Genomic DNA, 15,563 nt, shown 5'->3' with positions numbered 1-15,563 from the left:
GATTCGATTCAATTTGATTATATAAAGTTAGAAACCTGAATCCATTTAATTCAAACTCAAAATGATTTAAATTTGAAGTGTTTTAAATATGTAACTCGAAATGAATCGAACCTAAAAATGACCTAACTTGAAAAACCAGAACCTTACCAAAAAGCACTTCAACTATTTCATGCAGAGTAGGGTGATCTAATTTTAGGTTCCATTAACATTATTTCATGCAAAACTGCCTTATGATCTGCATTTGTGCACTTTTGACTTTTCCAATAAGAGAAGAAATCAAAGGGAAACCATTTCACTTCAATCACCAACCTTTCAAAATGTTACATAGCCATTACTGGCTAATGGGGTCTTAACTGAATAGAGTAGTGATGCATATAAATATCTTATGAGTGGGTCTTTGGTCGTTGAAAGGTTTCTTGCTGGTTAAATTAGGTAAAAGGGGTTCCAATTCCAAAACCGATTTGGTGGAATTTCACTGAAAAAGAAAAAGGCTACTCTTTTCAGCCTTAAACAAAGGCATACCAAGGCAATAGAGTATATACACATATAAACAGACAGTCTATTGGATCGAGTAGTAAAGAGTTTAATATCTTTTAAATAAGGTTTTGAGTTTGAGTCTTGTAAATGAAGAAACACGGTATTAGAAGAATATTGTTCATGTTTAAAGATTTGACTTGACTTAATTCTAAATTAAATCAGAACTTAATGCGACTACTAAATACTAAAAGATTTTGAGATTACCAAAAGAAAGTGCATGTTAGGTTATTGCTTGTGTCCACGTGGTATTGCTTTTGAAAAACAAAGAAAAATATAGTAGTTGAAAACCTTTATGAATTGGTCCCAACACCCCAAAGCCTATGACGTTTTGTTGTTGGGTTGCAAAAAAGAAAGAAGATGGCATGGCCCTCTTTCGCTAAAAGTAGTGATGTGAAGCACCGAAATTGGAGGATTGTGATGCAAGAAAGATAAATGAAATTTGGTTAAATTATTTGCTTTTACAACTCCACGTGAAACTCATCCAAGTTCAAGTTATTTTGGTTGGGCGATTAGGTGTGATGCGATGCGTTAAGTTTATTTTTTATCTCACGCTATAGTATATGTCCGATCGTATCAAATTTTGATGGTTTCAATTTAAAAATATTTTTTTGTTTTTATAATGATTTTGGTAGGCTCCAATTAATAATAGGGATATCAATGGATGAATAATCTTAAAATCCACTACTACCTCCATGGATGTTAGATACATCCACCATCGCTCCACTTCAATTTAAATTTTTCAACTCAATTTAAATATTTTCAATATTTTTAAAGTCAAGTAAATATTTAAACACAATTCTTGAATTATATGAATTTTTCGATAATAAATTATTACAGTTTTACCCTTTTATTTCACATAACTTTAAATTGCTCTTTAAGTTTTCCTTTTTGGTTGGTTTAGATTGAAAATGTAAGCAAAGTAGAGTTTGTGGGTCATTTATAAGGTAAAAACACAGTAGAGACAAAACATACATGGTGATATATGTTCTGTTTTTTTCTTTTATCTGAATTGGGCCACCAGAATCTAACTGAGTGGGTACTGCAAATTATGTTGTTGAATGATATATATATAATGGTACTAAAATGCTTGAAGACAAATGAAAGATGGTGCTTTTCCACTTGATTTCACGTAGGTCAACAAGTGGGAACGAAAGAGGAAATGGGAATTTATAAGGGGGTGTTTGTCAACATCCACATGTTTGTGATCTTTTTTTGTGCATAATTCATAGACAATCTTTCTTGTGTATGACCCATATGCTATCTAATTTTTTTTCAATATTGGGTTAAATTTTGATTTTGGTCCCTCTACTATACTATACTTAAATTTGGGGTTAATTTTTGTACTTTATTTTGACATTTTGTTTGAGCTGAAACCCAATTTTCATCACGGGAACTCGTCTATAGCAAATGCGGAATTCTTTTTAAACACTATTTCTCACCTGATTTTTTTTTCTTAATATACATATTTGGTATCTGAGTTTGAATTTTTTAATGTGATATTTGTATTATTTTTTGGTCCAATAGATATTTGCATTTGACAAAAATTATATATTTTGGTACTTATGTGTAATGATGCTAACTTTTTAGTGTTTAATTTAAGTTTTAGGATTAATTTAATGAAAAATTCATCAAATTCAAGTACCAAATTACGTAAAGCCTTGTGTGTGTATTAGAATAGGTGTTTTTAAGAAAAAAATGCATCCCATCATTTTAACTGGATTAGTTAACAACATTAACTATTTAGATTGACTAATGACGTCATAAAAATAGAGAGATCAAATTGTGTCAAATTAAAGTAGATGAACTAAATCTCAAAGTTGAGTATAATGTAATAAAGGGACCAAAATTATAAATTGACCAAAATATTCATATTTGATATTTATGTTACGAATATTCATTATATAAACATTTTTTTTAAAAATAAATACATTTATATATCATATGCATTTTTAAATTCTTATGATATAGCCCCCAGTCCAAAAGAATAGGGACTTAGATAATTTAAGTGTTGTTGACAAAAAAAATAAAAATTAAATGTAGTTTGAATAGGATATTTGTCATTTGGTGCTTTTGCTGTATTTGTTAGGAGAAAAAAATAACAAAAATATTATATAAATGAAATGGACCAACCTTAGGCATAATAATTTTTGTCTAAATTCAATAAGCTATCTAAATTATTAAAATCATTACACTATTTTAAATTTATTTGCCAACTTTTGTAGTTTATTTTTGAAACAAATTAAACAATTCTAAACGGATTTAAACTCTATTGTATACTCAGGTTTAGATATTAATTTTTGATATTTTTCAATTAAATATTTTATTTAATATCAAGCCCGAAAAAATCCAAACAGATGATTAATTTTAAAAGAAAAAGAATAAATTCGATACAAATATATATAGTTGTAATAAAAGATAATAGGAAAGAATATTATCTTATAGGGCACATGCAAGGCCTACTTGCTCTTTTAAACTTTATAATTATTATAATACTTATTATTTACTTTTAGGCACCCTTTTTATAGAAAACTAAAAGCCTTTAAGCTCTCATTAATCACCAAAACATATACAATGGAGGCTTATTCAATACAAATTGAATGGAGAATCAACCCTATTGGGTCCCCTTTTTCTAGTCACATGCACCTCTCTCTTTGCTGAATAGAATGATAAGAAGTTGGATATTTATCAGATAAATTTTAGGATTTCAATTTTGTAAATAGGAAAATAATAATATAAAAATTTAATCAGAAATCGATATTAATTATTGAACACCGAAAAGTCTTTGGAGAAAAAAGGTGTTGTCCTTGGCTACATCCACCCTTGTTTCAAGTTCCCCCATGGACTCTGTCTAGCTTTGATTGTGGGGTGGGGCAATATAGAGTTGAGAGTTGAGACCCCCATTATTAGCCATTAAATGTCTTTTAGTTTCTCCACTACGGTCTGGAAACTAGCTTGGTGGTCCATGTTTTAAACCCCATTATCTCTCATATATATATATTATATGATCTAACTTTCCAAAATAAGGATACTTTTTTAATTGGATAAGTGCCTAATTAACTCATGATACATAAATTAGGAGGACTAAATTGTAGTGAATTAAAGTATAAAAACTAAAACCCAAGTTGAGTATATAATTAAGGGATGAAAATTATAATTTAACCTTAAGAAATTGTCCAAAACCATGGGTTAAGAATCTTTTATTTTAGTGGCCACCTAAACTTATTTATGACCATTTAAAAAAAACTGTCGGTGTATTAAAAAGGAAAGAGAAAGGAGGAAAGGGGAATTCTTCTCATCCCTGTTTTTCAGAGATGGCTTAAATCATTCATTCATTCAAAGATATCATACTTGAATGCCATGAAAACAACATGTTGTTGTCATAATGGTGGGTCCATTGTCTGATGTAATAGAATGATAGCCTTTAGATTTGTTCCAAAAGCTTCAAACCTCCCTGATTTAGCCCTAACTATGCCAGCACTGTTCACTAAGGTTGAGGTCTCGAGTTTTATCATTTGTAATTATAATTTATGGGGTTTTTTTAAACTTGTATGAGTTTTGTATTAGTTGGACTTTATGACCTAGTTGATCAGATTTTATGTTATCTTCTCTTACTTGAAAAATAAATAAAATAGTCTTCGTGCATTAGATCAAAAAAATAAACTGATCTTTTTGTTAAAAATTTTATTAATTTTTATTATTAAAAACTAGTCATTTTACATTAACTCCACGTGTAATTTGCTGATTATTTCGTCAACCACAACAATTTTTAATAATAGAATGAATAAAATTTTTAACACTAAAGATCAATTTACTATTTGATCTAATAGACAAAGACTAATTTATTTACTGTTCAAATAAAAAGAACAAAATACAATTTTACTTTTATCTGAAACTTATAAAAGAAATGGTTGTTTTGTCTTAAAATTTTTAGCATATGATAACAATATTGAATTTTAATAAATTCAAAATCAAACTCTTAAAAAGGATGATAAATTCTCTCAATATTCTTTTTATGTACAATATTTAAACTTTGAAAGTTTATTTAAAAATATTAAACTTTTTATCACTCAGAAAAAAAAAAGGAAAGCAAATTTTAGTTGAGGTGTCAAACTAGAAATTTGCCACATCCCAATAGTCCATCACTTTCAATGGAGTGTCATTATCTCTTACTGGCTAACAAGATTCAACTGAAAATCAACAAGAAAAAAAAATGGGTTTTTAAGCAAAAGCCAATCCCCCCCTATTAAACAATTTCTTAATGAAATTTCAATCCCAATGCAATTAAAAAGTTCGGTTCAAACCCCATTAAAAACCCATCACTAAACTGGCATTTACTATTATATTAAACTTAAATTTCTGTTCTTTTCCCCTTTTTTATTTTTGTTTTTCTCTCTCACACGCTTAACATCCACCAAACTGTCCAAATCTTTTCCTTTTTTATATAATATATTTTTGGTTTCTCTTTCTTAGAAAAAGGGTTGTATGTTACTTGGCACTGTGAACTCCGTGAGGTGTCTTTTTTGTTTTTCATTCAATTTCATATTTTTCATTTCTTTTTTATGTGTGTTCATCAAACTTTATGGTAGCAAAAAGAACAGTTCTTTTTTAACATGGGAAAATCATAAACTTTGTAAAGTTGAGAGCTTTAAAAAAAAAGATTGCTTTGCTTCTTTTTTTACCAAACCCCAATCTGGGTTTTCTCAGAAAACAACTAATCTTTGCTTGTTTTGTACTGTTTGTGTGTATGGGGGATTGGTAGGGGAGGGGGTATTTGTTAATATTTCTTCCCTTTTCTCTTGCTTCAAGTAACCTGTATATTTCTTTAAAATAATACAGTTTCATTTTCTTTATTACTTTCTTTGGTTTTTTTTATTTTTCTTATTCTTCTTCTTCTTCATAATCATTGAGTGAGCTCGATTTAGAGAATTTGTGAGATTTGGTGCTTTATGGGATGGGGATGTTGATGCCACTGATTCTTCACCTTGCCAAACTCTGTATCATTGGCTTTGCTTTGCTTGTTCAAGGATATTTAGGTAAAACTTTTATCTTTTATTTCCAGTTCTTGCTCGAAGTTATTGAAATTCAACTGTGTTTTAATGAGTTGAGTTTAGTTCTTTTTTTTTTTAATTTGTGCAAGTGATTAATCTTTTGATCACATTTAATGTTTTTGCAGATATTTTTTTCTATTACTGTTCATCTTGTCAACTTCTTTGATGAATTTTGTTTGCAAGATTTTATTCAGGAACTGCTCTTTAAGAGTAACATTCATTTCCATTTAGATCCAATGAATTTGGATTCAACATCTTTTATGGATCTGCATATTCCATCATCTTATAGATTGAATTTGAAGCATTACTAGGAATGTTCTTCATGGAGGTTTTATGTAAGAATTATTCTATAGCATAATTAGCAGCTTAATGTTACTGTATGGTTGCCAATGTTGTGTGGAATTAAGTGTATTTGCGACATTATTCAGTTTATAGATCATGGATGATAACCTATTTGATCTCATAATTACAATCCTCATTTATGATTGTTGATTGGTAAAATGCAATTTGGTGTTCACTTAAAGAGGATTTTTATAAATGATAAATGGATTCGAGTTGCGTGCTTTGTTTGAGTTTATGTAGAATATATGTCTTTTTTTTCCCGTTTGTTTTAGGGCACAATGCATCCCCCTCTCTGGCAGAGTTTTCGAGTTTTCCGCCTATAGAAAGAATCCATGGTGAACAAAGAAGTTTTACACCGAGCACGCCGCCTCAGCCGAATGGTAACTTCCATTTCTTGGTATCAAGTTTCCTTGTTTTTGAGACTTTTCATTGAAGTTTCTTTCGTAACAATCCAGAGCGGGATTTACTTTCACCTCCTGCATTGCCGCCACTTTTGTCTGCCCCGGTGCCTGAAATGACTGAAGGGCATGCACGTTCCTTGCCGCCAACGCCACATGATACCGCTCCACCACCATTCACTATTGAAGAACGTGTACCGTCCTTGGCACCGAGTACACCGCTGGTATTGCCTCTATCTTCTCCACCTCAGCCTGTTCAAGTACACGCACCATCAAAGTCACCAATTGCTCCTCAGGGAAAGGAACCGGTTAGTAAGTCTCTCGACTTGGTGCCAGATGCTCCAGGTACATGACGAAAAGCAATTCCCATTGTTTCTTCACATAAATGTAAATCGGCATTGGCTCTAATCTTGCTCTTTTTTGGCTTCAATATGCAGCTCCTGTTGCTTTTCCGACCTTGCCTCGAATTTCACCAAATATTGACCCATGTATGCTTGCTAATCAAAGGAACGCATCAAGTAATTTGGTAAATTTAAAGTACGAATGGTTCTAATTAAAAAAATTCACTTCTTTTAATTTGCAGTTCCATCAATAACTCCGTCACAGAATTCTCCCAAAAATCGACCAGTCCATCAAAGTAAGCCTGATTTTTAGCACTCCTTAAATTAGTAGACTACATGTCCAGTTTGGTTGAAGTTGATATGGTCCTAATTAAAGAATGCACTTCTTTTAACTTGCAGTTCCATCAGTACCTCCGTCACATAGTTCTCCTGAAAATTCACCATTCGTCCATCAAAGTAAGCCACAAATTAGTAGACTACACCATCGAGTTTGGTACTAATACTCGTTTTATTCTAATATGCAGCTCCAATTGCACCGCAGTTCAGGAATAGTCCACAAAATTCCCCATCCATTAACTCCAGTAGTTCAAGTGCTTTCCCCCCAACCGACAACCAAAGAAATTCATCAAACAATAAGCGTCCCGTTTTGGAGCCAATTGCTCCAGGTATATAATCAGCAGTTTGATGTGTCATTTCATGATAGATATAAAACCGAGTTTGGTTCTAATGCTGCTGCCTTTAACTCTTGTAGCTCCAGTTGCACCAGGATTGAGGGATTCACCACAAAGTTCCCCACCAGTGCACTCCAGTATGCCACGTGCTTTGGCCCCAACCCCGAGTGCTAATCAAGAAAATTCATCAAATAGCAAGGCACCTGTTAAGGAGCCAATTGCTCCAGGTACACATGTATTAGTTTAAATGTGCCATTTGTCGATAGCTTTACCACTATAATAAGTTCTAATGCTGTTGCTTGTACTCTATTTTATAGCTCCGGTTACAACACCTTGGAGAAATTCACCTCACTTCCAAGGGCCAACCTCTTTACCACCTCGTGCTCCAATTCTAGTCCCCCCCACCCCTGGTGCATAATTAGTGCCTTGATGCGTCCTTTTTTAGATAACTTTTATACTTCTTTCTCATTCTATTTCCCTGAAACACAGTATCGGTTGCATCTCCACCAAGGAAAGTAGAAATGACACCACCACCTGTCCGCTCAATCGCGCCACCGTCTATTTCACCAAGTAGGCCTAGTTACTTTGTATTTTCTATGAAGTAATCAAGGAGATTGCTAAGAGTTGCTAATCCTGTTATATAATGCAGTTTCAGTTGTATCGCCTCCTGGAGAATCACCTCATAGTTCACCAACTGTCGACCGAAATGTAACGGGAAACCCATCTCCATTACCAGGTTCAACGTTAATATCAGTTTCATAGATGGGATTTTTCTGTGTTTATGTATTCTCTCTTCTTAATCATTATTGTAATGCAGATCCTAATAGTTCTCCTGTTTCAAATCCACCCTCAAGCAATGATGGAACACCCGTTAAGTCACCTACAAACGAGACACACAAGTCAGCGCCGCCTGTGAACCATGCCCCAAAAAATGGTTCTGATGATACTTTTGCAGGTTCTTCCCCAGCCATATCTCCTCCTGAACCAACAGCTAAGAGGCTGCCTAGTAATTCTCTTGTCCCATCCCTTGCTCCTGCGAATGAAGCACATAACTCTCCAGCATTGTCACCTTCGACCTCGTTTCATGAACATCAACATAAAAGAAATGAAAGAACCAGTCCTGCTCCAGCATCATCAGACCCGATTTCACCTCCTTTGAAACAACAAGGTGTAATATCGTATGCCCCAGACGTGTCACTGTCATACTGACATTATATAGGCTTATGACATGCCATTCATGTTTCATCATAATATTAATGTAGGTCCTGTCATCTCTCCAGCATTTCATCCCAGAAGAAAACAAAGACACTATGCTCCTCCACCATTTCATTCTGGTACCGATATAGCAAATGCTAAATTATTTATTTTTGAACAGAATCTAAGAAGTGGGTTAAATGGTCATTTTGACTTCTTAACATCTTTCCGCATCATTGATTTTTCAGCTCCCCCATCCCTCTCCTCAGTTCCTTCGCCAGTAACTGCTGTCTCTCCAGTTCCTTCACCTTCTCCAGTCACAGCATCTAGGCAGACCAAAAGTAAGAATAAAATGTTAATTTGTTATATATATGTTTGTAATATACCCTCATTCAAGATATGTTTCTTTTGCATAGTGCCACGTATTTCCCCAAAAGTTTCTCCGTCTGTCTCTCCATCGAGGAGTCCCAAAGTGGCACCACCACCAGCACGAGTTATGTCATTTCCACCTCCGCCTCCTAATCAAGGTTAAAGACTAGGTTCTTTGTTCCACTTTCATTTGCAAAGATATTTTATGTTGTACTAATGTTTGATTGTATATGTAGATTGTTCGACAACTATTTGCACGGATCCTTATACGAATACACCTCCTGGATCACCGTGTGGCTGTGTCTTGCCAATGCAAGTTGGTTTACGCCTAAGTGTTGCGTTATATACTTTCTTCCCTTTGGTTTCCGAGTTAGCCGAAGAAATTGCCGTTGGTGTTTTTATGAAACAAAGTCAAGTTCGCATCATGGGTGCTAATGCTGCTAGTGAGCAACCGGAGAAGACGATTGTCCTTGTTGACTTGGTACCACTTGGTGAAAAATTTGATAACACGACAGCCTTTTTAACTTATCAGAGATTCTGGCATAAACAAGTTGCTATAAAAGCTTCATTATTTGGGGATTATGAAGTATTATATGTGCGCTATCTTGGTACGTAGATCCCCCCTCCCATTATTTTTACTCTTTTGGCATGAAGTATTGATAGTGGATTTATAGGTTTGCCTCCTTCTCCGCCTTTGCCACCTGATGCCGGTATAATTGATGGCGAACCATATTCGGGTAACAACAATAATGCAAGGGCTATAAAGCCCCTTGGTGTCGACGTGCATGGGAAACGGCGTAAGCATGCACTTAGTGGGGGTGTGGTTACAATAATCGTTATGTCTGTTTTAGTGGTTGTGGTGTTATGTTCTGCCGTTGCATGGGTTTTGCTTTTCAAACATGGGGATCAAGCTAGTCAACGAGGAACAAGTCCACAGCATCCGCAAACATCTCATGCCAAACCATCAGGTTATATTTATGAAAACAATAAGCATTTCGTCTGATACATCAAAGTATTTATGGATATTGAAATTTCAGGTTCTGCTGGGTCAATGGTTGGAAGTGGTCTAAGTTCCATATCGCTTTCATTTGGATCGAGCATTGCAGCCTATACAGGATCTGCTAAGACCTTAACTGCAAGTGAAATAGAAAGAGCCACAGGCAATTTTGATGATTCAAGAATACTCGGGGAAGGTGGGTTTGGTCGTGTTTACCGCGGTGTTCTTGAAGATGGAACTAACGTGGCAGTTAAGGTTCTGAAGAGAGATGATCAACAAGGCGGCAGGGAATTCTTGGCTGAGGTCGAGATGCTTAGCCGTCTTCACCACAGGAATTTGGTGAAGTTGATTGGAATATGCACAGAGGAGCGCAGCCGTTGCTTGGTTTATGAACTCATTCCAAATGGCAGTGTTGAATCGCACTTGCATGGTAGTTAAAACTGTGTGCTTTCCATGGATTTATTCTGGGGTTATAGTCATTCAGCATTGCCTTTTTGTTTGTTTTCAGGAGTTGACAAGGAATCTGCACCCCTTGACTGGGATGCCCGGATCAAGATAGCCCTTGGTGCTGCTCGTGGACTAGCTTATCTCCATGAAGATTCAAGCCCACGTGTCATACATCGTGATTTTAAGTCAAGCAACATTTTGTTGGAGCATGATTTCACGCCAAAAGTGTCCGACTTTGGTTTGGCTCGAACTGCTATGGATGAGGAGGGCAGGCATATATCGACCCGTGTCATGGGAACTTTTGGGTACGAAACTCTCTAAACTTTATGATTTGGCTTTATGAGATCCTTCCTATTGTAATTTGATATTTACTCTTAATGAATCATTGGTGCAGATATGTGGCTCCTGAGTATGCAATGACTGGCCATCTTCTTGTGAAAAGTGATGTTTACAGCTATGGTGTTGTCCTTCTCGAGCTTCTAACGGGGCGAAAGCCAGTAGATATGACACAGCCACCTGGTCAGGAGAATCTAGTTGCATGGGCACGTCCTCTTCTAGCAAGCAAAGAAGGATTAGAAACAATTATAGACCCGTCTCTAGGTTCCGATGTATCTTTCGAGAGTGTGGCCAAGGTAGCAGCAATTGCTTCCATGTGTGTTCAACCGGAGGTATCACACCGACCTTTCATGGGTGAGGTCGTACAGGCTTTAAAACTAGTATGTAATGAATGTGATGAAGCAAAAGTAGGCTCGAGAGGTACTAGTCAAGACGATATCTCCATCGATATGGATGGTAAGGTTGGTACTGGCTCGGAACAGTTAAGCAATCCCTTGCAAAGCCATTATTCTATTCCCAACTATGTCTCGGGTCTTGATACCGAGAGAGGACTATCAGTGTCTGATTTGTTTAGTTCATCAGCAAGATTCCGGAGGGAATCATCTGAGTCGTTTAGGAGACACTGTACTTCGGGTCCATTGAGAACGGGGAGAGGCAATCGTTTCTGGCATAAAATGCAACAATTATCTCGGGGCAGCATCAGTGAACATGGTGCTATGATCAAGTTCTGGTCAGGTTCACATTAAAACCAATGTCACTTGCCCTTTGAGTTTTGAATATCGAATGACAAACCGACGGCACCTGCTCCGCATGCCTGATGAAAAATGTTGTGCTGGTTTCGGAACTGGGAATTTAACATGGGAAACTCTTGTGCTGCAAGATTCTTAACCCGAAACCCTGAGTGGCTTTTGTTACGCAGCTGATGATGAAGCATATAGAGCCGAAGTATTCTTTTATTTTTCGTGTTTTTTTCTGGTAGGGGAAGAGTTTCATATGATCATCCTCACACTCCAAATTTGTACAGTTGGGGTTTGTGTTTTTCACAATAAGGAAATTAATTCCCCATTTTGAGGCTCAGAATCTTTCTGAATTCATCATTTTTTTATATATATATTCTCAATACACCCTTTTTGTTTTTTTTTGGATGTGAATTTTCACTCAAAGAAAATGTATAGCACATTTTTTGTATTATGAAATGGCATTTCGTTTCTTTCTTTGCTTAAAAGCATTAGAGCTCCAATGAATTTTTATCTTAATTTTAATACAAATAATATATGTCTGAATAACTAGAGATGGGATAAACGATTATAAGTATGATCGGATTTAGTTAAGATTTGAACTAGAATAAATTTAATCAGTGTCAACGTAAGGAGACTTGAAACATATTCGAAGATAACTTGTACATGATTTACATAATGTGACTCTTAACTTTTGCCAACAGGGCAAGTAAAGGTGTTCATGAGCTTAAGTCGGGTTTAAATTAGACCTATGTATAAGATTAGTACATTTTATTTTTTCTAATCTTTATTCGACGCAAAATATGAGGCTAAAATTAATCAAATCTATCCATATTTATAAATGACTAATTCGTTCGTATTGTTTTTGAAAATTTATTATTTGGAAATTTGTAAAAAGAAATAGTAGCAGAAGGCTATTAAAATTTTAAATTTAAACCATTGTATTATATATATATAATTTTATGCAATATAAATAAAATAAAATAAAATAAATTATAATAATATAAAATCATTGGTTGGGTTGAGTTAATTTCAAGCCTTAAATGTTAAACTTGAAAATCTAAATTTTAAATGGATTTAACTTTTTTATCTAAATCTAAATTTTTTAATTTAAATGTTAAACTTGAAAATCTAAATTTAATTTTTTTTTATCTAAACCAATTTTTTAAACATCATACTGTTGACCAAACAGTTTCTTCATATTTTAAGCATGGCTTCGGATTTAAAACAAATTTATCTGAGATACCTTATTCACCCGAGTTATGAAATGCTCTGCAACTATAGGATTGGTCATTTGGCCAGCTGATTTTAAGAATGTGACTGCATTGTATTATCTCTTTAAATTTTCTCATTTGACTTTGGCAACCAGACAAACATCGTAGCCGGCCATTAGCTCCTGACAAATTATATACATTGTGTATATAAGTATGAGGTATACACGTGTAATCTTTTTATCTATTAAATAGGGGTTAATTTATCTATTTTTTTACTAAATGAGTTCAAATACAATTTGACTCCTAATACGAAATCTTTATAATATTTTTATCATATATATGTATGTATATATATATGGATTTAGAACCTTATTGAAGTTTGCATAACCATGGAGAGTTGCAGCAACATGTTATCAACGCTAACACTTCTTTTCCTCTCGATAACGGCAGCAACGACGAAAACAACCACAGCAACAGCAACGCCTATTTCTGGCTCCTCTTTCATTACTGCTCTCGATCTCCTTCCACAAGTCAATTTCAAGGTTGTAAATTTCCCCTTTTTTTTTCTCTCTCTCTCTTCTTTACAATGACTGGTTCTTGTTTGTGAATGAAATCTAACTTCTGACCAAATCATAAACATTGTCATGTGGACCAAAGAGTTTCATCAACCGGGAACTTCCCAAAACTCGGTTTATATCATAAGTGATTTTTCAATTATCAGTTAATTCAATTTGGTTTAATGAGACTTAATTGATTTATATCGGTTAACCGAAGTTTGGTATTTTGAATGCTATTTTGCTTATTAGTTTGGCCCAATCCTCTATTATATTTGGGGTTTAAGTTAGGTGAATTCGGTTAGTATTTTTTATGGTCAGATTAGGTTTTGTTGGTTTTGGGTTTAGATTAATTAGATCGGGTTAAAATTGTATCTATTTTAGACCAAGTGGGCAATTTAAAGGTTATTATTAAATTACTATTTGGGACTTAATTTGGCAACAATTCTTACATTGGGGCTTGATTTTTTTTATCTAAAATAGTTCCTGAACTTGATGATTATTCTCATATTAGGTATTGAACTAGGCAAGAATTCCGAAATTGGAGATTTAACTTTTTTTTGTCCAAGTTAGTCCTTGTATTTGACAATTGTTCCCATATTGGGGTCTAAACTTACAAATTGTTCTTACATTGGGATCCGAACTTTAGGGTTTTTAAGAAAATATCATGAATTAACTTAGATAAAAAAAATCAAATTACAATATAAGTGTAGTTGCCAAATTTAAGCACCAAAAAATGATTTAACCCTAGACGTTAACTATTAACATATTTATTATGTTCTGTTTTTAAATTTTGATTTATTTTACTATTTTGATTAGATATATAAAATTTTATCTGTTAGATCGATGGAATTAATTGAAAATATTTTGATTCAATTAATTCATCAACAACGGCTAATGCTTTTTAAATTTCGTTAATTAAATTAATAAAAATTTAAATTTAATTGTTAACTGAATCGACGGATTTGTATTTCGTGTTTGGCAGTTGGATATGAGAAAAGATGAGGCATGCAAAGTAGCCTGCCGGGTAAAACTTGATGCTGAAGCTGCAAAGAATTTCAAGGAGAAAATTGATGGAAACTACCGAGTTAACATGTAACTTTGATCTGAATTTCAATTTCAATTTTTTTCATATATAGAGATATTAGTTTTGATCCTAATTTGAAATTTTAATTAAATAAATTTGCACTCAAGTCAGATCAAATCGATTCGATCATAAAACTTCAATAATCATCTAACCAAAACTTGAATTGACGTTAAACTCTAAATTATTCAAACTCGAGATGGAATAAAAGAGCGCAAGCAATGTTCTTGACACCCAAAAATAGTAGATTTATTATTTATAGTCTCTTAAATTTTTATGAAATTGTACTTTGACTCTCAATAATTTATAATTCATCTCTTATCCTCTAAAACAAAACTCGAAATGACTTAACCCAAAAACTTTGAACCTCAATCCCGAATTACCTCAATCCAAAACAGTTCGATCCAACCAGTCTAATATGAAAACATTGATATGTAGCTATAATTGGAATGCAGGATTTTGGGCAATGTTTCAGTTACTGAAAGGCAAGTGGAAGGGTTTCCTATTGGGTTTAAAGGAAGCTATTATCCTGTAAGTTCAATTAATATAATGCTATATTTATTCCTCTCTTTTTTATACATTTTATACGATTTTTTATATGATGTAGAGTGGGAAAGAGGTATATTTCATCAATAACCATTTGAGCTTCAAAGTCATGTATCATGTGAATCCTGAGGATGATTCTGCACAAATTGTTGGCTTTCATGTTGATCCTTACAGGTGCTCATCAACTTCCTTTTTTCTTGATTCATTTGTGTTGATGTGTAATGGATCGGATTTGGAGATACCAAGATAGGTGAGTTGAGTTTTGGAAACTTAGGGTTCTTGAAAAATGAACATGAGTTAGGGTTTAGAGAGCGTTGAAAATTGTGTTTTCAAGATGCTCTCCTAATGTTTAAGTCAATAAACGGTGTTATTGAAGTAACGATGCAAGATAGATTAAGTGAAAGTGGAGAGAAAGAGAGAAAATGAGAGGGTCATAGTCATACCTAGGGACGAATTTAGAAAATTTTTTTTGGAGAAATTGAAATTAAATTGTAAATTTTTGTGAGAGTCAAAATGAATTTCTTCTGTTGTAAGTTCATAACTTTATAATTTCTATCATTTTAGGAGGGGCTAAAATGTTATTTTATATTGTATTAACATATATATATTTTAAATTTTAGAGGGGTTAAAATACAAAATTTTCATTTTAAGGGATAGAGCCCTGTCTACCCCTCTAGCTTCACCCCTAGTTATACCTAGGTATTTTATAAGGTCTTTAGCCAACTTATTTGGCCATGTTGGTGTGTAG

The 15,563-nt window shown here is 33.9% G+C and overlaps 2 protein-coding genes across 2 annotated transcripts; both read left to right on the top strand.

The window, feature by feature from the left end:
* The first annotated feature begins 4,878 nt into the window (after nt 1–4,878).
* Nucleotides 4,879–11,802, top strand: LOC107932233 (receptor-like serine/threonine-protein kinase ALE2). The gene is made up of 20 exons (XM_016864194.2): nt 4,879–5,570; nt 6,200–6,307; nt 6,383–6,670; nt 6,763–6,813; nt 6,909–6,962; nt 7,066–7,122; nt 7,191–7,331; nt 7,418–7,564; nt 7,655–7,747; nt 7,827–7,907; nt 7,987–8,073; nt 8,155–8,505; nt 8,600–8,671; nt 8,780–8,872; nt 8,948–9,058; nt 9,137–9,508; nt 9,575–9,868; nt 9,938–10,327; nt 10,406–10,649; nt 10,739–11,802. The coding sequence occupies exons 1-20, from the start codon at nt 5,489–5,491 to the stop codon at nt 11,424–11,426; spliced, it is 3,804 nt and encodes a 1,267-aa protein (XP_016719683.2). The 5' UTR covers nt 4,879–5,488; the 3' UTR covers nt 11,427–11,802.
* A 1,231-nt stretch (nt 11,803–13,033) lies between these two features.
* On the top strand, nt 13,034–15,242 carry LOC107932228 (transmembrane 9 superfamily member 7). The gene is made up of 4 exons (XM_016864188.2): nt 13,034–13,173; nt 14,171–14,280; nt 14,725–14,800; nt 14,877–15,242. The coding sequence occupies exons 1-4, from the start codon at nt 13,039–13,041 to the stop codon at nt 15,063–15,065; spliced, it is 510 nt and encodes a 169-aa protein (XP_016719677.2). The 5' UTR covers nt 13,034–13,038; the 3' UTR covers nt 15,066–15,242.
* The last annotated feature ends 321 nt before the right edge of the window (nt 15,243–15,563 follow it).

The sequence above is a fragment of the Gossypium hirsutum genome, chromosome D07 (genome assembly GCF_007990345.1).
Source record: "Gossypium hirsutum isolate 1008001.06 chromosome D07, Gossypium_hirsutum_v2.1, whole genome shotgun sequence".
In the NCBI taxonomy this organism is placed as follows: domain Eukaryota; kingdom Viridiplantae; phylum Streptophyta; class Magnoliopsida; order Malvales; family Malvaceae; genus Gossypium; species Gossypium hirsutum.
This window is presented reverse-complemented; position numbering and strand designations above follow the sequence as displayed.